At 38.8% G+C, this 27,999-nt stretch overlaps 1 protein-coding gene across 1 annotated transcript; it reads left to right on the forward strand.

Moving 5' to 3' along the window:
- The first annotated feature begins 9,916 nt into the window (after positions 1-9,916).
- Positions 9,917-27,974, forward strand: LOC109260614 (amine sulfotransferase-like). Its single transcript, XM_053906486.1, has 6 exons — positions 9,917-9,971; positions 10,346-10,554; positions 21,265-21,388; positions 22,609-22,703; positions 25,139-25,322; positions 27,099-27,974. The coding sequence occupies exons 1-6, from the start codon at positions 9,917-9,919 to the stop codon at positions 27,218-27,220; spliced, it is 789 nt and encodes a 262-aa protein (XP_053762461.1). The 3' UTR covers positions 27,221-27,974.
- The last annotated feature ends 25 nt before the right edge of the window (positions 27,975-27,999 follow it).

The following is a 27,999-nucleotide window of genomic DNA, read 5'->3' on the forward strand; positions in this document are numbered from 1 at the left end:
TATATACACAATGGAGTACTACATGGCAATGAGAAAGAACGAAATATGGCCCTTTGTAGCAACGTGGATGGAACTGGAGAGTGTGATGCTAAGTGAAATAAGCCATACAGAGAAAGACAGATACCATATGTTTTCACTCTTATGTGGATCCTGAGAAACTTAACAGAAACCCATGGGGGAGGGGAAGGAAAAAAAATGAGGTTAGAGTGGGAGAGAGCCAAAGCATAAGAGACTCTTAAAAACTGAGAACAAACTGAGGGTTTATGGTGAGGTGGGAGGGAGGAAAGTGTAGGTGATGGGCATTGAAGAGGGCATCTTTTGGGATGAGCACTGGGTGTTGTATGGAAACCAATTTGACAGTAAATTTCATATATTAAAAAAAAAGAAAGAAGAACAAGTATTAACTCTTCTATAAATGTTTGGTAGAAATCCCCCTGTGAAGCCATCTGACCCTGGACTTTTGTTTGTTGGGAGATTTTTGGTTACTGTTTCAATTTCATTGTTGGTATTGAGTATGTTCAAGTTTTCTATTTCTGATTCAGTTTTGGTAGTTTGTGAGTTTCTAGGAACTTACCCATTTCTTCCAGATTGCCCAATTTGCTGGCATATGATTTTTCATAATATTCTCTTATAATTGTTTTTATTTCTGAGGTGTTGGTTGTGATCTTTCTCATTCCTGATTTTATTTATTTGATTCCTTTGTCTTTTCTTTCTGATAAGTCTGGCTGGACTTATCTGGGTTTATCAATTTTATTAACTTTCAAAGAATCAGGTGTTATTATCAGTTCTACTGTTTTTTATTGTTTCTTTGTTTGTTTCTATATAATTTATTTCTGCTCTAATCTTTATTATTTACTTTCTTCTGCTTGCTTTAGGCTTTATTTGTTGTTCTTTTTCTAGATTCTTTAGGCATAAACTTAGGCTGCATATGTGAGATTTTTCTTGCTTCTTGAAGTAGACCTGTGCATATACTTACATCATATGTCTGCTTGTGCTGCATCCCAAAGTTTTGGGGCCATGATGCTTTCATTTTCATTTTTTTCTATGTATTTGTAGAATTCCTTTTTTGGGGTGTCTTTGTGGCTCAGTCAGTTAATCGTCCAACTCTTGATTTTAGCTTAGGTCATTTTCTCATGGTTCATGAGATCGAGCCCTGCATTAGGCTGTGTGCTGACAGTGCAGAGCCTGCTTGGGATTTTCTCTTTCCCTCTCTCTCTGCTCTTCCTCCACTTGGTCACACACATACACATGCATGAGCCTTCTGTCTCTCAAAATAAATGAATAAACTTACTCAAATTTTTGTCCTTAATTTCCTGGTTGGCCCATTGATTCTTTAGCAAGATGTTCTTTGACCTCCATGTATTTGTGGTCTTTCAAAATTTTTTCTTATGGTTGACTTCAAGTTTCATAGCATTGTGGTCTGAAAATATGAATGGTATGATCTCAATCCTTTTGTACTTGTTGAGGTCTGATTTGTGACCTAGTATGTCATCTATATTGGAGAATGTCCAATGTGTGCTCAAAAAGAATGTGATTCTGCTGCTTTTTGATAAAATGTTCTGAATGCATCTGTTTAAGTCCATATGTTCCAGTGTGTCACTGAAAGTTATTGTTTCCTTGTTGATTTTCTGCTTGGATGATCTGTCCATTGATCTAAGTGGGGTATTAAAGTCCTCTAGTATTATTGTATTATAATCAATGTGTTATTTATGTCTGTTATTAATTGTTTTATATATTTTGGAGTTTCCAACTTGGGGGCATAAATATTTATAATTGTTAGATCTTTTGTTGGATAGACCCTTTTGTTATGGTATAGAGCCCTTCTTCATCTCTTCTTACAGTCTTTGTTTTTCTGATATAAGTATTGCTACTCTGGCTTTCTTGTAACTTCTGTTTGCATAATGGATGGTTTTCAATCTGCAGGTTTCTTTAGGTCTAAAATGAGTCTCTTATAGGCAGCATAAAGATGGGTTTGTTTTTGCTGTTGTTGTTTTTAATTCAGTGTGACACCCTATTTCTTTTGACTGGAGCATTTAGTCAATTTACATTCAGAGTGATTACTGATAGATATAAATTTAGTGCCATTTTACTACATGCTACACTGTTGTATCTGAAAATTTTCTCTGGTCCTTACTAGTATTTATTGCCTTTTGTCTTTCTTTCCCACTCAAAGAATCCCCCATTAATATATCTTGCAGCTCTGGTTTAGTGGTCAGAAACTCGTTTACTTTCTGTTTGGGAAATTCTTTATCTCTCCTTTTGTTCTGAATACTGGATAGAGTATTCGTGGATGCATATTTTTTCCATTCAACACATTGAATATATCATGCCATTCCCTTCTGGGGTGCCAAGTTTTTATGGAGAGCTGTGCTACTAATTTTCTTTGTCTTCTCTTGTAAGATAAGGAATTCTTTTGTCTTGCTGCTTTTAGGATTTTTCTTTATATTTTCCAAGTTTGACTATGATATTTGTTTTTAATTTTTTTAAATATTTATTTCCTTTGAGAGAGAAAGATAGAGATAGAGAGAGAGAGCGAGCACAAGCTCTGGGGAGGGGCAGAGAGAGAGAGGGAGAGAGAAACCCAAGCAGGCTCTGGGCTGTCAGTGCAGAGTCCCATGCGGGTTTGATCTCACAAACTGTGAGGTCATCACTTGAACTGAAATAAAGGAGTTGGATGCTTAACCAACTGAGCCACCCAGGCACCCCAACTATGATATGTCTTGGTGTTGGCTTGCTTTTGCTGATTTTTATGGAAGTTCTCTGTGCTTCCTAGATTTGGATATCTCTTTCCTTCCCCAGGTTAAGGAAGTTTTCAGCTATAATTTCCTCAAATAAACCTTTTGTTCCCCTTTCCTTCTCTTCTTCCTCTGAGGCTGCTATGATATGAATATTATTATAATTTATGGAGTTACTGAATTCCCTAAGTCTACATTCATGATCTAATATTTTTCTTTCCCTCTTCTTTTCAGCTTCAGGATTTTCCATAATTTTATGTTCTCTATCACTTATTCATTCCTCTGCTTCTTCCATCCTTATAGTCATTACAATCAGTTCGTTTCAAATCTTGGTTATGCATTTTTCATTTTTGCTTGACAAGTTTTTAGGTCTTTAATCTCTGTGGTAAGGAATTCCCTGCTGTCTTCTATGTTTTTCTCATGCCCAGCTGGTATCATTGTAATTATTGCTTTAAATTCTGGAACATGAATATTATATCTGTCTCAGTGAGATCAGTGGCCATTAACTTTTCTTGTTCTATCTTTTAGGATGAATTCTCCTGTCTTGGCATTTTTAAATTTATTTTATTAACGTTGATTTATTTTTGGGGGGGGGGTGGGGAGAGAGAGAATGAGACAGAGAGAGAAAGAAAGAAAGAAAGAAAGAAAGAGAGAAAGAAGGAAAGAAAGAGGGAGTGGATAAAGAGAAGCTGAACACAGGTATTTGAACTTTTGAATCTCTGCAGAGATTTTTGCATCATACTGTTGAATCTCTGCAAAAATGTGGCATGATTGGTACCCGTCCCAAAGCTGTGATACCACCTGAAGACACAGTGTCTGTCAACTGGGAAAGGTGGAAGTATGTAAGCAACCTTTTTAGAGCTTCCTAACAGTGGATTTTCATTGAGTTTGAGCTCCAGCTGTGGTAATACATAGGCACATGTGGTCGTGGTCCTCCCTGGGCAACACTGGAGGACTACAACCACCAATATGAAGGTAGTGGGAGGACCAAATGAGGTGCATACCACCTGCCCCTGCCAGCAAAGCATGTGTGCCAAAGAGTGATCTTGCTCACCATGTGCTGCTGATTAGCATGGATTATTATTTTTTTTAAATATAATTTATTGTCAAATTGTCTTCCATACAACACCCAGTGTTGTTGGCTCATCCCAGCAAGTGCCCTCCTAAATGCCCATCACCCACTTTTCCCTATCCCCCATCCCCCATCAACCCTCATTTTTTTCTCTGTATTTAGAGTCTCTTATGGCTTGCTTCCCTCCCTCTCTGTAATTTTTTTCCCCATTCCCCTCTCCCATGGTCTTCTGTTATGTTTCTCAAGATCGACATATGAATGAAAACATATGATATCTGTCTTTCTCTGACTGACTTATTTCGCTTAGCCTAGTACCCTCCAGTTCCAACCACGTTGCTGCAAATGGCCAGATTTCATTCTTTCTCATTGCCAAGTAGTATCATGTTGTATATACATAAACCACATCTTCATTATCCATTCATCAGTTGATGAGCATTTAGGCTCTTTCCATAATTTGGCTATTGGTGAAAGTGCTTCTATAAACATTGGGGTACATGTGCCCCTATGCATCAGCACTCCTGTATCCCTTCGGTACATTCCTAGTAGTGCTATTTCTGGGTCATACAGTAGTTGATTTTTACTTTTTTGAGGAACCTCCACACTGTTTTCCAGAGTGGCTGCACCAGTTTGCATTCCTACCAGCAGTACAAGAAGGTTCTCATTTCTCCACATCCTCGCCAGCATCTATAGTCTTCAATTTGATCATTTTAGCCGGTGTGAGGTGGTATCTCAGTGTGGCTTTGATTTGTATTTCCCTATGATGAGTGATGTTGAGCTTTGTTTCATGTCTCTGTTGGCCACTTCTTTGGAAAATTGTCTATTCATGTTTTCTGCCCATTTCTTCACTGGAGTATTTGTTTTTTGAATGATGATTTTGTTAAATTCTTTATAGATTTTGGATACTAACACTTTATCCTATATGTCATTTCCAAATATCTTTTCCCATTCTGTCAGTTGCCTTTTAGTTTTGTTGATTGTTTCCTTTGTAGTGCAGAAGACTTTTATCTTGATGAGGTCCCAATAGTTCATTTTTGCTTTTAACTCCCTTGCCTTTGGAGATGTGTCAAGTAAAAAATTGCTGTGGCTGAGGTCAAGGAGGTTGTTGCCTGCTTTCTCCTCTAGGGTTTTGATGGTTTCCTATATCACATTTAGGTCTTTCATCCATTCTGAGTTTATTTTTGTGTATGGTGTAAGAAAGTGGTCTAGTTTCATTTTTCTGCATGTTGCTGTCCAGTTCTCCCAGCACCATTTGTTAAAGAGTCTTTTTTTCCATTGGATGCTGTTTCCTGCTTTGTCAAAGATGAGTTGTCCATACATTTGTGGGTTCAATTCTGGAGTCTCTATTCTACTCCATTGGTCTATGTGTCTGTTTTTGTGCCTATACCATACTGTCTTGATGATTGCAGCTTAGTAGTAGAGGCTAAGTCTAGAATTGTGATGCCTCCCACTTTGGTTTTCTTCTTCAATATTACTTTGGTTATTCGGGTTCTTTTGTGGTTCTATACAAATTTTAGGATTGTTTGTTCTAGCTTTGAGAAGAATGCTGGTACAATTTTTATTGGGATTGCATTGAATGTGAAGATTGTTTTGGGTCATATTGACATTTTAACAATATTTATTCTTTCAATCCATGAGCACAGAATGTTTTTCCATTTCTTTGTGTCTTCTTCAACTTCCTTCATAAGCTTTCTATAGTTTTTAGCATATAAATCTTTTACATCTTTGGTTAGATTTATTCCTAGGTATTTTATGGCTTGTGGTGCAATGTAAATGAGATCAGTTTCTGTATTTCTCTTTCTGCTGCTTCATTATTGGTGTATAAAAATGCAACTGATTTCTGTACAATGATTTTATACCCTCCGACTTTGCTGAATTCATGTATCAGTTCTACCAGATGGAGAACTTGTGGAGTCTGTCAGGTTTTCCATATACAGTATCATGTTGTCTGCAAAAAGTGAATGTTTGACTTCTTCTTTGCCAATTTTGATGCCTTTTATTTCTCTTTGTTGTCTGATTGGTGATGCTAGAACTTCCAACACTATGTTAAACAGCAGTGGTGAGAATGGACATGACTGTCATGTTTCTGATCTCAGGCGGAAAGCTCTCAGTTTTTCCCCATTGAGGATGATATTAGCTGTGGGCTTTTCATAAATGGCTTTTATGATGTTTAAGTATGTTTCTTTTATCCTGAATTTCTTGAGGTTTTTATTAAGAAAGGATGCTATATTTTGTCAAATGCTTTTTCTGCATCGATTGAGAGGATCATATGGTTCTTATCTTTTCTTTTATTAATGTGATGTATCACATTGATTGATTTGTGACTACTGAACCAGCCCTGCAGCCCAGGAATGAATCCCACTCAATCACAGTGAATAATTCTTTTAATATGCTGTTGAATTCAATTTGCTAGTATCTTTTTGAGAATTTTTGCATCCATGTTGATTAGGGATATTGGTCTGTGATCCTCCTTTTTTGTTGGGTCTCTGTCTGGTTTGGGAATCAAAGTAATGCTGGCTTCATAGCATGAATCTAGAAGTTTTCCTTTCATTTCAATTTTTTGAAACAGCTTGAAAAGGATAGGTATTAACTCTGATTTAAATGTCTGGTAGAATTCTCCAGGGAAGCCACCTGGTCCAGGACTTTTAATTTTTGGGAGATTTTTGATAACTGATTCAATTTCTTCACTAGTTATGGTTCTGTTTAAATTTTCTATTTCTTCCCGTTTGAGTTTTGGAAGTGTGTGGGTATTAGGAATTTGTCCATTTCTTCCATGTTGTCCAGTTTGTTGGCATATAATTTTTCATAGTATTCTCTGATGATTGCTTGTATTCCTGAGGGATTGGTTATAATAAATCCATTTTCATTCGTGGTTTTATCTATTTGGGTCCTCTCTCTTTTCTTTTTGAGAACCCTGATTAGAGATTTATCAATTTTGTTTATGTTTTCAAATAACCAACTCTTAGTTTCATTGATCTGTTCTACTTTTTTTCTGAATTCTATATTGTTTATTTCTGCTTTGATCTTTATTATTTGACTTTGTATGCTGGGTTTGGGATGTCTTTGTTCTTCTGCTTCTAGTTCCTTTAGGTGTGCTGTTAGATTTTGTATTTGGGGTCTTTCTTGTTTCTTGAGATAGGCCTGGGCTGCAATGTATTTTCCTCTTAGGACTGCCTTTGCTGCATCCCAAAGGGTTTGGATTGTTGTGTTTTCATTTTCATTTGTTTCCATATATTTTTAAATTTCTTCTCTAATTGCCTGGTTGACCCATTCGTTCTTTAGTAGGATGTTCTTTAACCTCCATGCTTTTGGAGGTTTTCCATACTTTTTCCTGTCGTTGATTTCAAATTTCATAGCACTGTGATCTGAAAGTGTGCATGGTATGATCTCAATTCTTTTATATTTATTGAGGGCTGTTTTGTGACCCAGTATGTGATGTATCTTGGAAGATGTTCTATGTGCACTCAAGAAGAATGTGTATTTTGATGCTTTGGGCTGAAAAGCTCTGTATATATCTGTCAAGTCCATCTGGCCCAGTGTATCATTCAGGGCCATTGCTTCTTTACTGATTTCCTGCCTAGATGATCTGTCCATTCATTTAAGTGGAGTATTAAAGTCCCCTGCAATTACCACATTCTTACCAATAAGACTGACTATGCTTCTGAGTAATTGGTTTATATATTTGGGTGTTTTCAAATTTGGTGCCTAGACAGTTATGATTATTAGCTCTTCCTCATGGATAGGCCTTGTAGTTATTATATAATGCCCTTCTTCATCTCTTGGTACAGACTTTAATTTAAAGTCTAGTTTGTCTGATATAAGTATGGTTATTCCAGCTTTCTTTTGACTTCCAATAGCATGATAGATAGTTCTCCATCCCCTCACTTTCAATCTGGTGTCCTCAGGTCTAAAATGGGTCTCTTGTAGACAGCAAATAGATGGGTCTTGTTTTTTTTTAATCCATTCTGATACCCTATGTCTTTTGATTGGAGCATTTATTCCATTTACATTCAGTGTTATTATTGAAAAATACGGATTTAAAGTCATTGTGTTATCTGTAGGTTTCATGCTTGTAGTGATATCTCTGGTCCTTTGTGGTCTTTGCAACATTTCACTCACAGAGGACCCATAGGGTCTCTTGTAGGGTTGGTTTAGTGGTGATGAATTCCTTCAGTTTTTGTTTGTTTGGGAAAACCTTTTTCTCTCCTTCTACTCTGAATGATAGGCTTGGTGGATAAAGGATTCTTGGCTGCATATTTTTCCTGTTTATCACATTGAAGATTTCCTGCCATTCCTTTCTGGCCTGCCAAGTTTCAGTAGATAGGTCTGCTACTACCCTTATGTGTCTATCTTTGTATGTTAAAGCCCCGTTCATCCCTCGTTGCTTTCAGAATTCTCTCTTTATCCTTGTATTTTGCCAGTTTCACTATATGTCATGCAGAAGGTCAACCCAAGCTATGTCTAAAGGGAGTTCTCTGTGCCTCTTGATTTCAATGTCTGTTTCCTTCCCCAGATTGGGAAAGTTCTTGGCCATGATTTGTTCAAATACACCTTCAGCCCCTTTCTCTGTCTTTTTTTCTTCTGGAATTCCAATGATACAGGTATTGTTACGTTTGACTGAATCACTTACTTCTGTAATTCTCCTCTTGTGATCCTGGATTTTTTAAATCTCTCTTCTCAGCTACCTCTTTTTTCCATAATTTTATCTTCTAATTCACCAATTCCCCCCTTTGCCTCTTCAACCCGTGCTGTGGCCACCTCTGTTTTATTTTGTACCTCATTTATAGCATTTTTTAAAATTTATCATGAGTATTTTTTAGTTCTTGGTCTCTGCAGCAATATATTCTCTGCTGTCTTCTGTGCTTTTTTCAAGCCCAGCGATTAATCTTATGACTATTATTCTAAATTCTTGTTCAGCTATATTGTTTATATCTGTTTTGGTCAATTTTTTAGCTGTCACTTTTCCCTGGGAATTCTTTTGAGGAGAGTTCCTCCATTTCATTATTTTGGCTAATTATCTGTCCCTTATGAGTTTGAAAATCTTGTTATGTGCTCAGCATCTGTGAGCACTGCTATATTAAAGGGGGGGTCATACACTGTCTAGGACTTGGCCCTTCAGGAGGTGTTTTTTGGAGAGTGTTACTTGCACTCTGTTATTGTGACTTTGGTTATTTCATTTCCCTCCTCACAGTGATGTTTCGACCCTCCACCAGATGTGCTTTGATTTTTTCCTTGAAGTAGCCCTGGAAAGGAAAGCAAACAAACAAACAGAAAACAAAAACACACAAAGACACAAACACATCAAACAAACAAACAAATAAACAAAAACAATCCCAAAGCAAGAAAACAGAAACACCAGCTACAAGAACAGGGTATAGGTGGTGCTGATGGAAGAGCACATACAAGGAGAAAAATGACTGGGATGGGGAAAAAGAAAAAAATAAACATTGACCAGGAAGAGAAACTAAAAGTCTTAATCCAGAGAGAGAGAGAGAAAGGAAAATATAGAAGCAGTGAGGAAAAAGAAATGAAGATAAAGTTACCCAGACAGAAATTATGCAGGTGATTATTCCAGAGAAAGGGAAAGAAAAGTAAGAAGGAGGTGTAGAACAAGTATCAAGAGAATGGATTAAATGTCTGCTTGAACAAACCAACAACCAGAGTAACCAGCCTAGTGGAGGGAAGAGATAAGAAGGAGAAAAGGAAGGAAGAATATATCTATATAACAAGAATTGTCCTAGAATTAATCCAGGCAATGAGCAACACTGGTCTGGAGGAGGGGGCCATCGGGTTCCTCAGTGTCTATCCCCGCTCCAGTAGAATGCAGTGACCTATTGTGGAAGGCTGTGGCTTGGTATAGGCAGGCCCTGCCTCTACTGTGGGCCCAGGAGAGCTATCCCAGAGGCCCCACCTTGGGATGACACCCACTTATTCTGTGACAAACGTCCACTCTAATAGGAATTAAGAGAAACAATCATCATAAGAATTTTTTACATCCCACTTACAGTGAAAGGTCCAAATTGAGGCATCATCTTTTCCTTTCTGTCTCCATGTGGGTCACAGGGCCTCCTTTAGGGATTTATAATGAACACTATTTACTTAAGTGGACATCATGGACACAGTAGGAAACATGGTGATGGCGAAAAACATGGGAGGTGACTCCTTCAGTAAAATTCCTATTTCTTTGCTTCTATTACCTGATGTACTAGGAGTGGGGTTGTGGAAGGAAATCTAGAGGCAGGCATAGAAGATAGTTCAAAAGTCCCATACATGAAGCAGAAGAAAGCACAGAAGAGTCAAAAAATAAATTTGTGGGACAAATGCCCACAGAGTTTCAAATGGAGCATCTTCTTTAAAGGAAAAATAAAAGCAATATTTGTTTTCTTTCATCTATTCTGCATTTTTTTATATGAAAATTCTGTTCAGATGAAATTATCAGTATACTTATTATAATACCAAGCTCTGATAAAAACCTGATGGCACATCTATGCATTTTAGAGAAATTTGTGCATCATTGAAAATGAAATTATTTCTTTTACAGGAACCAGCTGGTTTCAGCAGTTATTAAGCTTGATTTATTTTGAAGAACATCGCAAAGGCATTGGGAATCTGGAAACAGTTGATCAAGTCCCCTTCTTCGAGTACAACTTTCGAAAAATGGATTTTGTTGAAAGACCATCTCCTCGTCTCTTCGCTACCCACCTCCCATACTACTTGGTTCCAAGGGGGCTGAAGAACAAAAAAGCAAAGGTAGGAAATAGACCATGGCTGCTGAAAAATAACTGCTCTTTTTTTATTGTTTCATTTCATTTCATTACACTGATACTGCACTCATCTAGCTGTTGGCAAATGTGGCATTTCACATACTTAAAGTTTCAATAGCCATTTGTGTTCTTATCTTACAGTATGAGATTTTTATCTTGCACCCTTTGTTTTCTGATTATATAAGTAATACATCCATTAAAAGATAAAAGAGTATATTTGTGTGTATTTAATGTAATGTATAGAATGTATTATAATATCATGTACATTATATATTATATATCCTTTAATTTTTTAATTAGCTGTATTACCAAGTATATATAAACTGCTAACAATTCCTTTTTCTTTTCTCTGTGTGCCCTCCTTGCTTCCTTTAGACATTTCCAAACTATTTTGCCCACTTTCTCTTCAAATGTACCTAGTTCATTGGAAGTCCTAGGAAAGTTCAGAGCAAATCATTTGTCTCTACTGAGTGATCAGTCACCTCCATCTATTGATAATTTCAGCTCTTGGCTCATTTTCTTCCTTTCTACCTCTTCTCCTGTCACTCATGGGATTATTTCCCATGAATAGGTATTCCTCCCATACCCCTAGCCCTGCCAGGTCTCTCAGGGTTGACTTCAACTCCAGCTACTTTTTCTTCCACCAACTTCAGTAACCCTCTAAGACAACATATGTGTTATAAACTGCCTTTTTTAAATGACACTATTTGCTGTCTGATGGAATACATACTTACCTGTGTATTTATTGTCTGTGTTTCTGGCCAAAATGGAAATTCTTGAGAGAGATGGAGTTCGCAATGCATATGTACATTGAATAAATTATAAAAACGATCATCAGTAATTGCCCTAACATGAATCTTGACTTTAAGCACCTTGTTATCTGAGTGCTGTCTCCTTTTCCTCCTACTCCCTTCAGGTGTCCCTTGCAGGGGTGTGTCGGCACCTTCAGGTCTCCAGTTCCCCTCTCCCTCCACTTCTTCCCTCTCACTCAACATTTGTCCATACAAGACATGTCCAGACATATCTTTAATTTCTCCTAACCCACCAATGACTCTATATTTCACATTCAAATCCCATTTGTCAAAATCTCTTCCTCCATTCAACTCTGTTATGATCAGCTGCCAACACCTAACTCTGATGAAACAAAGTTGTTGTATATTAGGACCTATGTTCATGAAAGTCCTAGTGTGATGTGAAAAAACCAAAACACTTAAAAAGTGTGTCTTGTCTTTACATTTGTGGTCACAATTCTCACATTTTACTTTTTAAAAACTATTTTGCTTCCACCCTTCCCAAAATGACTCTTTGATGCTTTTTTCTGTTCTCAAAGCTCGACAGCATTCTGCTCACCTATCCCGGAAAAGGCTAGCCAATAAACCATTCCCAGTAGATGCCCTCCATATCCAAAGCCTCCGCTCACTGCCTTCCCTCCTTAAGAAGAAAAGGTGGAGTGTGTAGACACTTTCTATTCTTATTACATATCTGCCCCTCCACTCATGGTTTGAATCCCTTTTTGGATCAGCTTTCTCTATCCCACTGTTTCACAAATGGGAGATATTTTCGTTGCCAGAATATTGGCAATATTTGTAAGCATTTGTGGTTAGAGTGGTGATGGTGTTATTGTTAGTGGTTGAGGCCCAGGATGCTGATGTATGCCTTATGATGTTCAAGGTAGCCCCAACAACAAAGAGTTTTCTGAGAGTAATGTCCATGGTGCCACTGTTGAGAGACTTGCTCTATTCTCAAAGATTTTGCTTGAACAATGTAACATTCATTTTTTCATTCATCACCGATTTCCTTTTGTTTAACTGGATCATTCTGTTTGACCCCAAATCAAGTTTTCATGTAGCACATTTTAACAATAAAACAAAACTTGTCTTTCTCCATTTCACTTTCAGCTACTTTCCTTCATTTACTGTTTGAGGTCAACTTAAAAGTATTTAGCCTCACTCTCCACTCTTTCATTGAATCCTGAATGTCAATGTCACTTTTTTTTTAACGTTTATTTTTGAGAGACAAAGAGACATAGCACAAGCAGGGAGAGGCAGACAGAGAGAGGGAGACACAAAATTCAAAACAGGCTCCAGGCTCTGAGCTATCAACACAGTTCCCAATGTGGGGCTCCAACTCATGAACCGTGAGATCACGACTGGATGCTTAACTGACTGAGCCACCCAGGCACCCCTCAATGTCACTTATTTTTTATAATTTTCAAAAAGCAGGGATTATTTCTTGATCATTTTACTTGGCCTATTACTGACATCTGACATAATTGATCACTTTCTACTTCTTTAAACATTTTCTTTTCCTGCTGTTCCAGATAGGACATTTCTGGTATCAGCCTGTCTCAGTAGACACTTAGAGCATACTCTATCCAGCAACCAATTCCTCTCCTCATATTTCATGTCAGCGGAACTCTCATTTTGTTTGGGTTTGTATCCTCTGTGTGCTTTTGGCCTGATAGTTTAATCCCCGGCTGGGGAGAGGGTACAATTTAGTTGGTCCAAAGCCTGGTTTTGGTACCAGGAATCTTGCAGTGATTTATTCAGATACAGGTAAGTGACAAGCTTATGAGCAATGACACAGGTAAAGAAGTTTCTTCTTCTTTCAGAAATTTCATGTCTTCTTGGAGAAGGTTTCTTCACTCTTTAAAGAGACCATGGGGATGAAAAGTAGTGGCCATCTGGGACATGGAGGAGATTCAACAAGTCAGAGTAGAAAAGTGGGAGACTCTAAGTCCATGATAGCATCAAGATGATGAGTTAACCCAACCTGCTGTACACACATCTTGGCCTTGGTGTTCTGTGAGAAAAGTTGATACTTTACTATTTAGGAAATGTTATTTGAGTTTTTTTTTCAATATATGAAATTTATTGTCAAATTGATTTCCATACAACACCCAGTGCTCATCCCAAAAGGTGCCCACCTCAATACCCATCACCCACCCTACCCTCCCTCCCACCCCCCATCAACCCTCAGTTTGTTCTCAGTTTTTAACAGTCTCTTATGCTTTGGCTCCCTCCCACTCTAACCTCTTTTTTTTTTTTTCCTTCCCCTCCTCCTTGGGTTTCTGTTAAGTTTCTCAGGATCCACATAAGAGTGAAAACATATGGTATCTGTCTTTCTCTGTACGGCTTATTTCACTTAGCATCACACTCTCCAGTTCCATCCACGTTGCTACAAAGGGCCATATTTCATTCTTTCTCATTGCCCTGTAGTACTCCATTGTGTATATAAACCACAATTTCTTTATCCATTCATCAGTTGATGGACATTTAGGCTCTTTCCATAATTTGGCTAGTGTTGAGAGTGCTGCTATAAACATTGGGGTACAAGTGCCCCTATGCATCAGTACTCCTGTATCCCTTGGATAAATTCCTAGCAGTGCTATTGCTGGGTCATAGGGTAGGTCTATTTTTAATTTTCTGAGGAACCTCCACACTGTTTTCCAGAGCGGCTGCACCAATTTGCATTCCCACCAACAGTGCAAGAGGGTTCCCGTTTCTCCACATCCTCTCCAGCATCTATAGTCTCCTGATTTCTTCATTTTGGCCACTCTGACTGGCGTGAGGTGGTATCTGAGTGTGGTTTTGATTTGTATTTCCCTGATGAAGAGTGATGTTGAGCATCTTTTCATGTGCCTGTTGGCCATCTGGATGTCTTCTTTAGAGAAGTGTCAATTCATGTTTTCTGCCCATTTCTTCACTGGGTTATTTGTTTTTCGGGTGTGGAGTTTGGTGAGCTCTTTATAGATTTTGGATACTAGCCCTTTGTCCAATATGTCATTTGCAAATATCTTTTCCCATTCCTTTGGTTGCCTTTTAGTTTTGTTGGTTGTTTCCTTTCCTGTGCAGAAGCTTTTTATCTTCATAAGGTCCCAGTAGTTCATTTTTGCTTTTAATTCCCTTGCCTTTGGGCATGTGTCGAGTAAGAGATTGCTACGGCTGAGGTCAGAGAGGTCTTTTCCTGCTTTCTCCTCTAGGGTTTTGATGGTTTCCTGTCTCACATTCAGGTCCTTTATCCATTTTGAGTTTATTTTTGTGAATGGTGTGAGAAAGTGGTCTAGTTTCAACCTTCTGCATGTTGCTGTCCAGTTCTCCCAGCACCATTTGTTAAAGAGACTGTCTTTTTTCCATTGGATGTTCTTTCCTGCTTTGTCAAAGATGAGTTGGCCATACGTTTGTGGGTCTAGTTCTGGGGTTTCTATTCTATTCCATTGGTCTATGTGTCTTTTGTGCCAATACCATGCTGTCTTGATGATTACAGCTTTGTAGTAGAGGCTAAAGTCTGGGATTGTGATGCCTCCTGGTTTGGTCTTCTTCAAAATTACTTTGGCTATTCTGGGCCTTTTGTGGTTCCATATGAATTTTAGGATTGCTTGTTCTAGTTTCGAGAAGAATGCTGGCGCAATTTTGATTGGGATTGCATTGAATGTGTAGATAGCTTTGGGTAGTATTGACATTTTGACAATATTTATTCTTCCAACCCATGAGCAGGGAATGTCTTTCCATTTCTTTATATCTTCTTCAATTTCCATCATAAGCTTTCTATAGTTTTCAGCATACAGATCTTGTACATCTTTGGTTAGAGTTATTCCTAGGTATTTTATGCTTCTTGGTGCAATTGTGAATGGGATCCGTTTCTTTATTTGTCTTTCTGTTGCTTCATTGTTAGTGTATAAGAATGCAACTGATTTCTGTACATTGATTTTGTATCCTGCAACTTTGCTGAATTCATGTATCAGTTCTAGCAGACTTTTGGTGGAGTCTATCAGATTTTCCATGTATAATATCATGTCATCTGCAAAAAGCGAAAGCTTGACTTCATCTTTGCCAATTTGGATGCCTTTGATTTCCTTTTGTTGTCTGATTGCAGATACTAGAACTTCCAACACTATGTTAAACAACAGCGGTGAGAGTGGGCATCCCTGTCGTGTTCCTGATCTCAGGGAAAAAGCTCTCAGTTTTTCCCCGTTGAGGATGATGTTAGCTGTGGGCTTTTCATAAATGGCTTTTATGATCTTTAAGTATGTTCCTTCTATCCCGACTTTCTCAAGGGTTTTTATTAAGAAAGGATGCTGAATTTTGTCAAATGTTTTTTCTGCATCGATTGACAGGATCATATCGTTCTTATCTTTTCTTTTATTAATGTGATGTATCACGTTGATTGATTTGCGAATGTTGAACCAGCTCTGCATCCCAGGAATGAATCCCACTTGGTTGGTGAATAATTCTTTTTATATGGTGTTGAATTCGATTTGCTAGTATCTTATTGAGAATTTTTGCATCCATATTCATCAGGGATATTGGCCTGTAGTTCTCTTTTTTTACTGGGTCTCTGTCTGGTTTAGGAATCAAAGTAATACTGGCTTCATAGAATGAGTCTGGAAGTTTTCCTTCCCTTTCTATTTCTTGGAATAGCTTGAGAAGAATAGGTATGATCTCTGCTTTAAACGTCTGGTAGAACTCCCCTGGGAAGCCATCTGGTCCTGGACTCTTATTTGTTGGGAGAGTTTTGATAACTGATTCAATTTCTTCACTGGTTATGGGTCTGTTCAAGCTTTCTATTTCCTCCTGATTGAGTTTTGGAACAGTGTGGGTGTTTAGAAATTTGTCCATTTCTTCCAGGTTGTCCAATTTGTTGGCATATAATTTTTCATAGTATTCCCTGATAATTGTTTGTATCTCTGAAGGATTGGTTGTAATAATTCCATTTTCATTCATGATTTTATCTATTTGGGTCATCTCCCTTTTCTTTTTGAGAAGCCTGGCTAGAGGTTTGTCAATTTTGTTAATTTTTCAAAAAACCAACTCTTGGTTTCGTTGATCTGCTCTACAGTTTTTTTAGATTCTATATTGTTTATTTCTGCTCTGATCTTTATGATTTCTCTTCTTCTGCTGGGTTTAGCCTGCCTTTGTTGTTCTGCTTCTATTTCCTTTAGGTGTGCTGTTAGATTTTGTATTTGGGATTTTTCTTGTTTCTTGAGATAGGCCTGGATTGCGATGTATTTTCCTCTCAGGACTGCCTTCACTGCATCCCAAAGCATTTGGATTGTTGTATTTTCATTTTCATTTGTTTCCATATATTTTTTAATTTCTTCTCTAATTGCCTGGTTGACCCATTCATTCTTTAGCAGGGTGTTCTTTAAGCTCCATGCTTTTGGAGGTTTTCCAGACTTTTTCCTGTGGTTGATTTCAAGCTTCATCGCACTGTGGTCCGAAAGTATGCATGGTATGATCTCAATTCTTGTATACTTATGAAAGGCTGTTTTGTGACCCAGTATGTGATCTATCTTGGAGAATGTTCCATGTGCACTCGAGAAGAAAGTATATTCTGTTGCTTTGGGATGCAGAGTTCTAAATGTATCTGTCAAGTCCATCTGATCCAATGTGTCATTCAGGGCCCTTGTGTCTTTATTGACCATGTGTCTAGATGATCTATCCATTGTTGTAAGTGGGATATTAAAGTCCCCTGCAATGACCACATTCTTATCAATAAGGTTGCTTATGTTTATGAGTAATTGTTTTATATATCTGGGGGCTCCGGTATTCGGCGCATAGACATTTATAATTGTTAGCTCTTCCTGATGGATAGACCCTGTAATTATTATATAATGCCCTTCTTCATCTCTTGTTACAGCCTTTAATTTAAAGTCTAGTTTGTCTGATATAAGTATGGCTACTCCAGCTTTCTTTTGGCTTCCAGTAGCATGATAAATAGTTCTCCATCCCCTCACTCTCAATCTAAAGGTGTCCTCAGATCTAAAATGAGTCTCTTGTAGACAGCAAATAGATGGGTCTTGTTTTTTTATCCATTCTGATACCCTATGTCTTTTGGTTGGCGCATTTAATCCATTTACATTCAGTGTTATTATAGAAAGATATGGGTTTAGAGTCATTGTGATGTCTGTATGATTTATGCTTGTAGTGATGTCTCTGGTACTTTGTCTTACAGGATCCCCCTTAGGATCTCTTGTAGGGCTGGTTTAGTGGTGACGAATTCCTTCAGTTTTTGTTTGTTTGGGAAGACCTTTAATTCTCCTTCTATTCTAAATGACAGCCTTGCTGGATACAGGATTCTCGGCTGCATATTTTTCCTGTTCAGCACATTAAAGATCTCGTGCCAATCCTTTCTGGCCTGCCAAGTTTCAAAAGAGAGATCAGTCACGAGTCTTATAGGTCTCCCTTTATATGTGAGGGCACGTTTACCCCTTGCTGCTTTGAGAATTTTCTCTTTATCCTTGTATTTTGCCCGTTTCACTCTGATATGTCATGCAGAAGATCGATTCGAGTTACGTCTGAAGGGAGTTCTCTGTGCCTCTTGGATTTCAATGCCTTTTTCCTTCCCCAGTTCAGGAAAGTTCTCAGCTATTATTTCTTCAAGTACCCCTTCAGCACCTTTCCCTCTCTCTTCCTCCTCTGGGATACCAATTATGCGTATATTATTTCTTTTTAGTGTATCACTTAGTTCTCTAATTTCCCCCTCATACTCCTGGATTTTTTTATCTCCTTTTCTCTCAGCTTCCTCTTTTTCCATAACTTTATCTTCTAGTTCACCTATTCTCTCCTCTGCCTCTTCAATCCGAGCTGTTGTCGTTTCCATTTTGTTTTGCATTTCGTTTAAAGCGCTTTTCAGCTCCTCGTGACTGTTCCTTAGTCCCTTGATCTCTGTAGCAAGAGATTCTCTGCTGTCCTCTATACTGTTTTCAAGCCCAGCGATTAGTTTTATGACTATTATTCTAAATTCACTTTCTGTTATATTATTTAAATCCTTTTTGATCAGTTCATTAGCTGTTGTTATTTCCTGGAGATTCTTCTGAGGGGAATTCTTCTGTTTGGTCATTTTGGATAGTCCCTGGAGTGGTGCGGGCCTGCAGGGCACTTCCCCTGTGGTGTAGTGTATAACTGGAGTTGGTGGGCGGAGCCCCAGTCAGCACTGATGTCTGCCCCCAGCCCACCGCTGGGGCCACAGGCAGACTGGTGTGTGCCTTCTCTTCCCCTCTCCTAGGGGCGGGATTCACTGTGGGGTGGCGTGGCCCGTCTGGGCTACTTGCACACTGCCAGGCTTGTGGTGCTGGGGATCTGGCATATTAGCTGGGGTGGGTAGGCAAGGTGCATGGGGGCAGGAGGGGCAGGCTTAGCTCGCTTCTCCTTAGGTGATCCACTTCAGGAGGGGCCCAGTGGCAGCGGTAGGGAGTCAGACCCGCTGCCAGAGGGGTGGCTCCGCAGAAGCAGAGTGTTGGGTATTTGTGCAGAGCAAGCAAGTTCCCTGGAAGGGACTGGTTCCCTTTGGGATTTTGGCTGGGGATGGGCGAGGGAGATGGTGCTGGCGAGTGCCTTTGTTCCCCACCAAATAGCTCTGTCGTCTAGGGGCTCAGCAACTCTCCCTCCCTTTGTCCTCCAGCCTTCCCGCTTTCGGAGCAGAGCTGTTAACTTATGACCTCCCAGATGCTAAGTCGCGCTTGCTGTCGGAACACACTCCGTCCATCCCCTCCGCTTTTGCAAGCCAGACTCAGGGGCTCTGCTTGGCCGGCAGGCTGCTCCTCCGCCCCAGCTCCCTCCCACCAGTCCGTGCAGCGTGCACCGCCTCGCCGCCCTTCCTACCCTCTTCCGTGGGCCTCTCGTCTGCGCTTGGCTCCGGATACTCCATTCTGCTAGTCTTCTGGTGGTTTTCTGGGTTAGTTAGGCAGGTGTAGGTGGAATCTAAGTGATCAGCAGGACGCACAGTGAGCCCAGCGTCCTCCTACGCCGCCATCTTCCTCTCTACTTAGTCTTTTTTAATCTATTTGAGTTTTTTTTAAACATATACAATAACATTCTGAGATACTGTTCCTTCCTTCTTCCTTTCTTCCTCTAACCTTTGAGAAGTGAGGATTCCCGTGTATTCTCCCTCTGTAATTAATACCCCAGTTATAGTATCTAATCACATAACTTTAAATACAACGTATGTACAGTTGATTTCTCCCTTTAATTCTAGACTAATGTAAACTATTTACTATTTCCTATATTATATCCATAGAGATTTCAAATATCTCTATGGACTTTATGATCCAAATATGGAACTCAAATATCCAAATGGAATTTTGATTTTATCTTCAAAACACTCCTCTATTAATAACTTGTATCATTATCTACTTAACAGGGGTATGATCAAGTATGTGGCATAAGTTACTCAGCTATCCCATTGTGTAGATGTCACTTTTACATAAGTATATGGATTAATGAGAAGAAGCCATTCCCCAATCCAAAGCCAGAGACATGAAGAATCATAGCAAGGGAGTGAAAAGAACTTTTTCCTTCACATTTAGGAGGATTTCTTATTTCTTTATGGAAATATCAACGGCTGTTGATATTTATTTGATGTTATCCACCACTTTGGTAACATCAAGTAAATCCCCTGAGTGAAAGACTCTATTTCCAGTGCAGTGGGATCACTCAGGGCTGACATCTATTAGGTCATCTCCTAGCTTAAGCAGGCAATGTGCAGGGAGGTGGAAAATGAATAAAAGCTTTCCTATAATGAACCTGGAAGCTTCCTCTCTCAGGAACTAACAAACTATACACATGCCATTTCACAATGAAGATACAAGCCTTAGGTTTTATACAGAGCCCCTGAATATTCTGTACACATGCTGAATAAGCCATTTAATTGTGGGTTGGACAGATATTGATTATATTTTGTATTCTAACATCATTGGGTTGCTTAATTGTTTTATGAAATTATACCTTCTGATTGGTTATAATAAACAATTTTTAAAATGAATCCCATATTCTTTTGATACAGAAAATACTGAACTGGTGACTTCTGTCTGCCCAGTATTTGTGCTTTACACTGTGAAGGTATATAAATAAGAACGATGTAAACCATACACTGGGGCATCAGAAAAAACACACTCTAGGTGCACCAGGGTGGTTCAGTCAGTTGAGCATCTGACTCTTGATTTTGGCTCAGATCATGATCCAAGGGTCCTGGCATAGAGCCTCATGTTGGACTCTGCACTGAGTATGGAGGCTTCTTAAGATTCTCTCTCTCTCGGGGTTCCTGGGTGGTTCTGTTGGTTATGTGTCTGACTTTGGCTCCGGTCATGATCTTGTGGTTTGTGGGTTGGGACCCTGAGTCGGGCTCTGTGTTGACAGCTCAGAGTCTGGAACCTGTTTTGGATTCTGTGTCTCCCTCTCTCTCTGCCTCCCCCCTGCTCATGCTCTGTCTCTCTCAAAAATAAATAAACATTAAAAAATTAAAAATAACAGTTCTATTTTCCCCTCTCCTGCTTGTTGTCTCTCTCTCTCTCAAAACCAAATTAAAAACAAGAAAAACACACCAAAGTTTCTAAGATGATTGAAAACATTTTAGTAGGTTTTTCCTATTGCCATGATTTATAGCTAAAAGGCATTTTCACATATATTTGATTGTTGATGTAAGAACAAGAGAATATTGTCGCTCTCTGGGGGAGTTAAGAAGAGGTACCATGTGAGGTATGTCTTGAGGAGTAATTGATAGTCACTAGGCCAATTGTGAAGAGAGAGGCATTGCAGGGAATAAGGCAAAATACAAAAGAGAGCTGAATATATGCATGATATGATATGGTTAGGAGACTGAAGTTCAACTAACAGGCTTCATCCAATTGTAAGGTATTAGGGTAAAAATATAACAGAATGAAAGATTCAGAAATATTGAATACTTCCTTTCTTTGCAGATTATTTACATATACAGAAACCCTAAGGACGTTATGTGCTCATATTTCCACTTTTCAAAGAATGTGACATTACAAGTTACAAGTTCCTTTGAGGAATTTATGGAACAATTTCTAGAAGGAAAAGGTAACTAAAGTTTTATAAACTAAGTAATAAGTCTGGTGTCTTGTGGTGTTTTTAGACTTAGTGAATGGCAGAGGGAAAGAGGATGCCGAACAAGAGTTGCATGGGTCAGTAATCAACATATGAAGCTAGTTGGTAGGGTCACTTGGGTAACCAAGTTCAGCCACTGTTGCAAACACTGATCGTTCTCTCTCCCTCTCAGGACAGTGTCAAGATTTCAGTCATACCACCAGAAAATATGTGCATCTAATATGAAAAGAATATTTCACTAGCACACAGATTTCTGTTCTAGCTAAGGGAGAAGCATCTCAGTTTAGATACTGGTTGGGAACTTTGCACTGCGTATTGCAGGGGGCACCTCCCAGCTTTTTGACAAAGTTCCGTTCTACATTCTTTTCTTTAAAAAGTACTTTTAAAAATATTTTTATTTGTTTTTTTTAAAAATTTTTTTTTTTTTTAATGTTTATTCATTTTTAAGACAGAGAGAGACAGAGCATGAACAGGGGAGGGGCAGAGAGAGAGGGAGACACAGAATCCGAAACAGGCTCCAGGCTCTGAGTTGTCAGCCCAGAGCCCGACGCGGGGCTCGAACTCACGGACCGCGAGATCATGACCTGAGCCGAAGTCGGCCGCTTAACCGACTGAGCCACCCAGGCGCCCCTTTTATTTGTTTTTTAATGAATCTCTACACCCAACTTTGGGCTCGAACTCACAACCCCGAGATCAAGCGTTGTATGCTCTATTCAGTGGGCCAGCCAGGCAACCTCACATCGTTAGGATTGATTCTGAGGATGATGATCTGGAACAGCAGAGTTAACAGATTAGTCTGTAATGCACTGTGCCCAGCTGCAGTGACTCATCAGCAAGTCCTCATGTTCCACGCAGCAGGGAAATAGCTCCATGTGCCTTTGGAATCAGCGAGAGGAAGAAGCAGAGGATTCCTTCTTCTGTTCCCTTTTGGTTTTTCTTACCCCATGTTAAGGTGATTTCCTGTCTATATGAAATGCGCTTTTAAGAGACCAATTTCTCCTTGAGTCATGTAATTGTTTCGTGGTGGAAGCTGGATGGTTTTTCCACAACCAGGCGCGAGTGGAAATCTGAAATCTAGCAGCACATTTCCTTTTCCTTCTTTGTTACTGAGGCATCCTGCATCTTCTAATACTGTATCTTATTTTCAACGGGTTCAGCATATTTACCTAATTATGTATCTGTTCTCCCCACAGTGTTGGGAAGCCTTTGGTTTGACCACATCAAAGGTTGGTATGAGCACAAAAGCCTCTTCAACATTCAGTTCTTGATGTATGAGGAGATGAAGAAGGTGAGAAATGTGACATTAGTGACTTCTCTGAAGCTGTAAGTCATCCTGGCCGAATGAATATTAAGGTTCATGCTCAGAACATCCAAAGGACGATATCAAATTTGAGATCCCAGATACAGTGTACCAGGAGACGTTCTTCCAGTATCACTTCTAAGCTTTCTTTACCAGGTGTTCATTTCCAAAGCATACTGGAGCTTTCTTTTCAAAGATTGTCTCTGTGTGAGGAATTGTCTGTTGATGTATGTGGGCATGCATATCTTTGATTATTTTGAGCCAGGTTATTGGTCTCTCTTTCATGGATTGTTAAGTCTGTTTTCTGCACTATGTAATCTAGTAACATTCTACATGTTATGTTGCACCTCTTGGGAAATTTTAATCTTGTCTGCATTGTATATGGTTAAGCATTGCAAGAAAAATTAAATGAAAATGGCTGTGTGTGATTAGAAAGAATTCAGCTCCTGGACAGTCAAGTCCAAGTGGCTTAAAACAGAAGAAGTTCTACTGCTTATTGGCTGAATTCCAGAGGTAGGACATCCTGATGCTGGGTGTGGCAGCTCAGACATGTAGAGAATGTCCCTGCATTTTCTGACTTTCCTTCATATCATATTTGGTGTGGTTATGATGTCTCCCCTCATACTAGAAGAATGGTTGTTGTAGCTCCAAAGTCATGTCCTTAGGTGATAGCATGCATGGGAGAAATAAAGGGAAATGGGAGAAAAAGGGCTTTCTGGCCTTGCACTGTTTGCACCTTTTCTCCATGAGGAAAATCCCTCTCAGAAGTTTCTGTTTCATTTCCTCTTTCTGTTTCAATGCCAAAATGGTGTCATGTGACCACCCCAGACTAATGTCTTGTAGAGGACAATTGGATTGCCATGAGGGTCTTAGATCGATCAGGATCATTACTAGAATGGGCCTGGGCACTGCTGCCAGGACACCCCCCCCCCCCCCCCCAGGGATCTCTTAGCGAGAAAGAAGACAAAGAGTTCAAAGGCAGGCAAGATGAAGGGCCGATGAATAGTTTTCACTAGTTTGGGTTCCAGCTGCCCCAATATCATGACAGCGAGACTAGACTGTCTTGTTGAGACCATATCTCCTACCAAATAAGAGATTCAAGTATCTGGCCAGCCTTGCAACCTTCCTCACAATATGGGCCATCCATTGCCTCCAACCTCATCTCCCATCTTTCTCACCCAAAGCCTGTCAGATATAGCTCCAGGGAAACTCAACTTCTAATACCCTATGACCTGATATTTCATACCTTCCATGCAACCACAGTGTTGCAGATATTCTTTCTTTTGTCTAGATTCCATACCTTTAGTTTGTCTACCTAGAAAACTCCTGTTTTTGCTTTAATCCCCAGAACAAATTTCTCATCTTTGTTGAAACTTTCTCTGAAATCTGTTACACAATTACTCTCGGCCCATAGGTCCTACTACTGAATTCCCAGCACTGATCCCCTGTTGTGCCTCTGATCACCGGCACCATCATGCAGGGCAGTGTTTGACACAATAGCTACTCCCCAAATACTTGCCAAGTTACCACAGATAAAATGAAATATGAGCGTTCCTAAAATTAACCCAAATGTGTTCTAAAACGGTGGACAAGTCAAAGTTTAATTTACCAAGAAAGATAAGCAAGTCACTGCTTATGGTCAGCTCTAGTTCTTTTTTTTCTTTTCTTCTAAAATTGTTTTATTTTTTCATTCAACATTATGTATGTTATCAAGTTTTGTATTGGCTTTTTCTTTTCTTTTCTTTTTAAATTTCCATCCTAGTTAGTTAGCATATTGTGCAATAATGATTTCAGGAGTAGATGCCAGTGATTCATCCCCTATGTATAACACCCAGTGCTCATCTCAACTAGTACTTTCCTTAATGACCTTTGCCCATTTAGTCCATCCTCCACCAACACCCCTTACAGCAACCCTCTATTTACTCTCTATATTTAAGAGTCTCTTATGTTTTGTCACTTTCCTTGTTTTTATACTATCGTTGCTTCCCTTCCCTTGTGTTCGTCTGTTTTGTATCTTAAATTCCACATATGACTGAAGTCATACGATATTTGTCTTTCTCTGACTGACTAATTTTGCTTAGCATAATACCCTCTAGTCCGATCCACGTTGTTGCAAATGGCCAGATTTCATTCTTCTTGATTGCTGAGTAATGGTCTACTGTATACATATACCACATCTTCTTTATCCATTCATCTGCCAGTGGACATTTTGGCTCTTTCCATACTTTGGCTATTGTCAGTAGCGCTGCTATAAACATTGGGGTACATGTGCCCCTTCGAAACAGCACACCTGTATCCCTTGGATAAATACCTAGTCAACTCCATTTATCAAACCAGCCTTAGTACCTATGATATTTAGTTGTGACTCATGTGTAAGTCTTTCTTATAATGTGAATAATTTATCATACTGTGATTTATTATAGGATCTCAAAGGTTCTCTGTCAAAAGTCTGCAAGTTTTTGGGGAAAGAGCTGAGTGAGGAGGAAATGGATGCCATTGTGAGACAGGCCACATTTCAGAACATGAAATATGACCCACGGGCAAATTACAAGAATATAATAAAGACCCGATATGGGTTAGAAGCTAAAGGTCATTTCCTTCGCAAAGGTGAGGTTGAACAGTGAATGGCTGTCCTACACGATGGTATGAGTGGATTAAAATGTAGCTTCTCAGCTTCTTGGGTTACTTTTATAACATGGAGCTCTCATGGCCCAGTGCCCTTCTGTAGACAGATGATTTTCCATGATTTCCTCTTGGTGCTCTTCAAAAGACTATATGTCATATGGTCCCTGAATGCATCTGATTAATAATCTAAAATCATAAGGCCTTCTCCATGGCCCCTAGAATTCCACCAAAGACTAGTACAATGTCTGCCACAAAAGGGATGTTCATTTACTGTTAGATTCTTTCCCCCCATTAACATGGGATGAGCACATGTGATGATGAGTTTAATGGTGGGTCTGTTGGCCATCACTGGCTGCTCTTCCATCTCTATTTTTTCCCAAACCTCCGCCAGGACTGATTTAACAACACACTTTTGCTGTTCTCTTGTATTGTGCATGACTATCATGTGTCCTCTACTACCAGAAACTTACGTCATAAAAATGTATGGAAATATCTCCATTAGGTCAATATCTCTTACGTCATCCTGAGTGAGTTTTTAAATGAATTGACTTTCATAAACTGATAAATTTGAACATGTTAGAATATTTTTATTATTTTATACAATCATTCCACTTCATACTTTGTGATATTCTAACAGTACATGGGACATCTATAATACAGAATTTTAGACATAAATTTTCTACTTAATCACAGGGTTCTATGCTTGCATGTATAGTAACAGTAAATATTTGGTTTGATTTCTCTACATGAGTATTTCCTTCACTAAATCTATTTATAGATCTTTATCCATTCAGCTCAACAATGTGAATCATTGGTAACTCGAAGCCAAACTGAGTCCCCTTCCTGTTACTCTCGGCATACCCTGTCATGTTGTAGATGTTATGACTCCTCTCAGCTGCCATTATCATTGTACTTGCAATTTTTTCTTTGAAAAAAGAAAATTTTCTGTTTATACATCTTTAACCCACCTGCAAATGAGACTGAAATGGCCAAGGAGACAAATAGCAGGAGCCAAATTTCCTTGTGGAAGCGAGGAACATTTTCTTATGTTTCTTCTGCCCAGACACGTACTTTTCTTTTACGTCTTATGTAATGGAATGTCATTTGCCCTAGCTTTACCATTCCTGCACTATTTGTATTTTCAGTTTCATTAGTATTTCAGTCTGTTTCAGTTATTGGTTTACACTTCCATGTGCTTTTACAATCAGTGTTTCTTTTCTTTCTTCTTCTATCAGCCTCTTTTGTCATCACAACTCTGTGTCTATAAGTTTAAGTAAGACTTTGGTAAACCTACAGTGAGTACAGATGGAATAATTATAGGTGAGCCATTCCAAACGGTATGAGCTTGGCTATATTTTAAAAATGTCTCTGAGCATCCATGTCCTCATCAGTAAATATTTGTCCAAGGAAATCTGATTTTGGGAATTTTTAAAGGACCTCTGTAAACTAACACTAGCCCATGCTAACCTGGAACAAAATAGTAAACAAGCTGCAGGAGTTTTCTCCTTTTCCCTGTGGCTGACAGCTGAGGAGTTGGGCTAATTACTTAAATTATAACCTAATTGCCATGATGAGTTTGTGTCCCCCTCGCTGGCCATAAGGTGGGAGAGGCAGGGCATGGTCATATGCAGGAGCAACTGGGGCCTCAGTGGGGAGGAAAATAAAAAACTAAAAACTGATGTTCCTCCCAACTCTAGGGCATCATGTTCCCTCATCCCAGAATCTTCACTGAGGCAATTTCTTTGCTTTTCCTCCCAGGTACCATTGGAGACTGGAAAAATCACATGACTGTTGAGCAGAATGAAAGGTTTGACAAGATTTTCCAAAGGAAAATGAAAGATTTTCCCTTGAAGTTCATCTGGGATATGAATGAAGAATAGAATTTTAAGCAATGCAAACTATTTTAAGAAAGCACTTTCAGAAATAAATATATTGAAGTGTATAATTTCATCTTTGACTACAATTGGCTCATTATTGACAAACCTCAGTGATTAATAAATATATATATGTGCCTTTATATCATTTTCTATCTGTGCCCTGTTTTCCATTTGCTGGAATTCCTCAGGTACTGATCAGGAGAGTATTTCTTTCTTTGATTTGGCATATGATTATGAAATGGTTTTTGTTTTATATTCAGAAATTCCAAAGCTCTTGAGCAAAAAGCAGGTCATAACAGGTGGTTGATTTGACATCTTAAAATAGATGATTCCTAATGTATGCAAAACTACTTATGGGCTTTCTTGATATTTAAGATTTTAATTTTTAGGTAATCAAAGAAGTCAACCTTTAATTTTATGGTTTCTAGGTTTTGTGTCTAACTTAGAATATTGCTACGACAAGTATTTTCATGTATTCATAAAGCTTATCCTTATTTAATCTGAATACTTAATATATGCTGTAAGACCAGTATCCTGTACTTTTCTAACAGATAGCCAATTGGCCCAAGGTCATTTATTTAATAGCCACCATTTTCCTAGTGATTGAAAGAGACATAATCTTGTTTTATACAAGTGTATGTACATGAGTTGACTTATGCAAAATGACATATTTTCTGATGATATACTTTTCTTTTTCATTACCATGTCATAATTTCTAACATAAGTTAATAAACTGTCATAAAGAGTAGTGTTGGAATTTTGCTAAGTATTACCCTACTCTT

Source organism: Panthera pardus, unplaced genomic scaffold, assembly GCF_024362965.1.
Source record: "Panthera pardus isolate Hobbes unplaced genomic scaffold, ASM2436296v1 HiC_scaffold_180, whole genome shotgun sequence".
NCBI classification, from domain to species: Eukaryota; Metazoa; Chordata; class Mammalia; order Carnivora; family Felidae; genus Panthera; species Panthera pardus.

What these genes read in the sequence shown, in the direction of transcription:
- LOC109260614 (XM_053906486.1), top strand. Translation starts at nt 9,917, where the DNA reads ATGGACACAGTAGGAAACATGGTGATGGCGAAAAACATGGGAGGTGAC. An exon ending in ACAATTTCTAGAAGGAAAAG is followed by an intron (nt 21,389 to 22,608) that starts GTAACTAAAGTT and finishes TTCTCCCCACAG; the next exon opens with TGTTGGGAAGCCTTTGGTTT. An exon ending in TGTATGAGGAGATGAAGAAG is followed by an intron (nt 22,704 to 25,138) that starts GTGAGAAATGTG and finishes GATTTATTATAG; the next exon opens with GATCTCAAAGGTTCTCTGTC.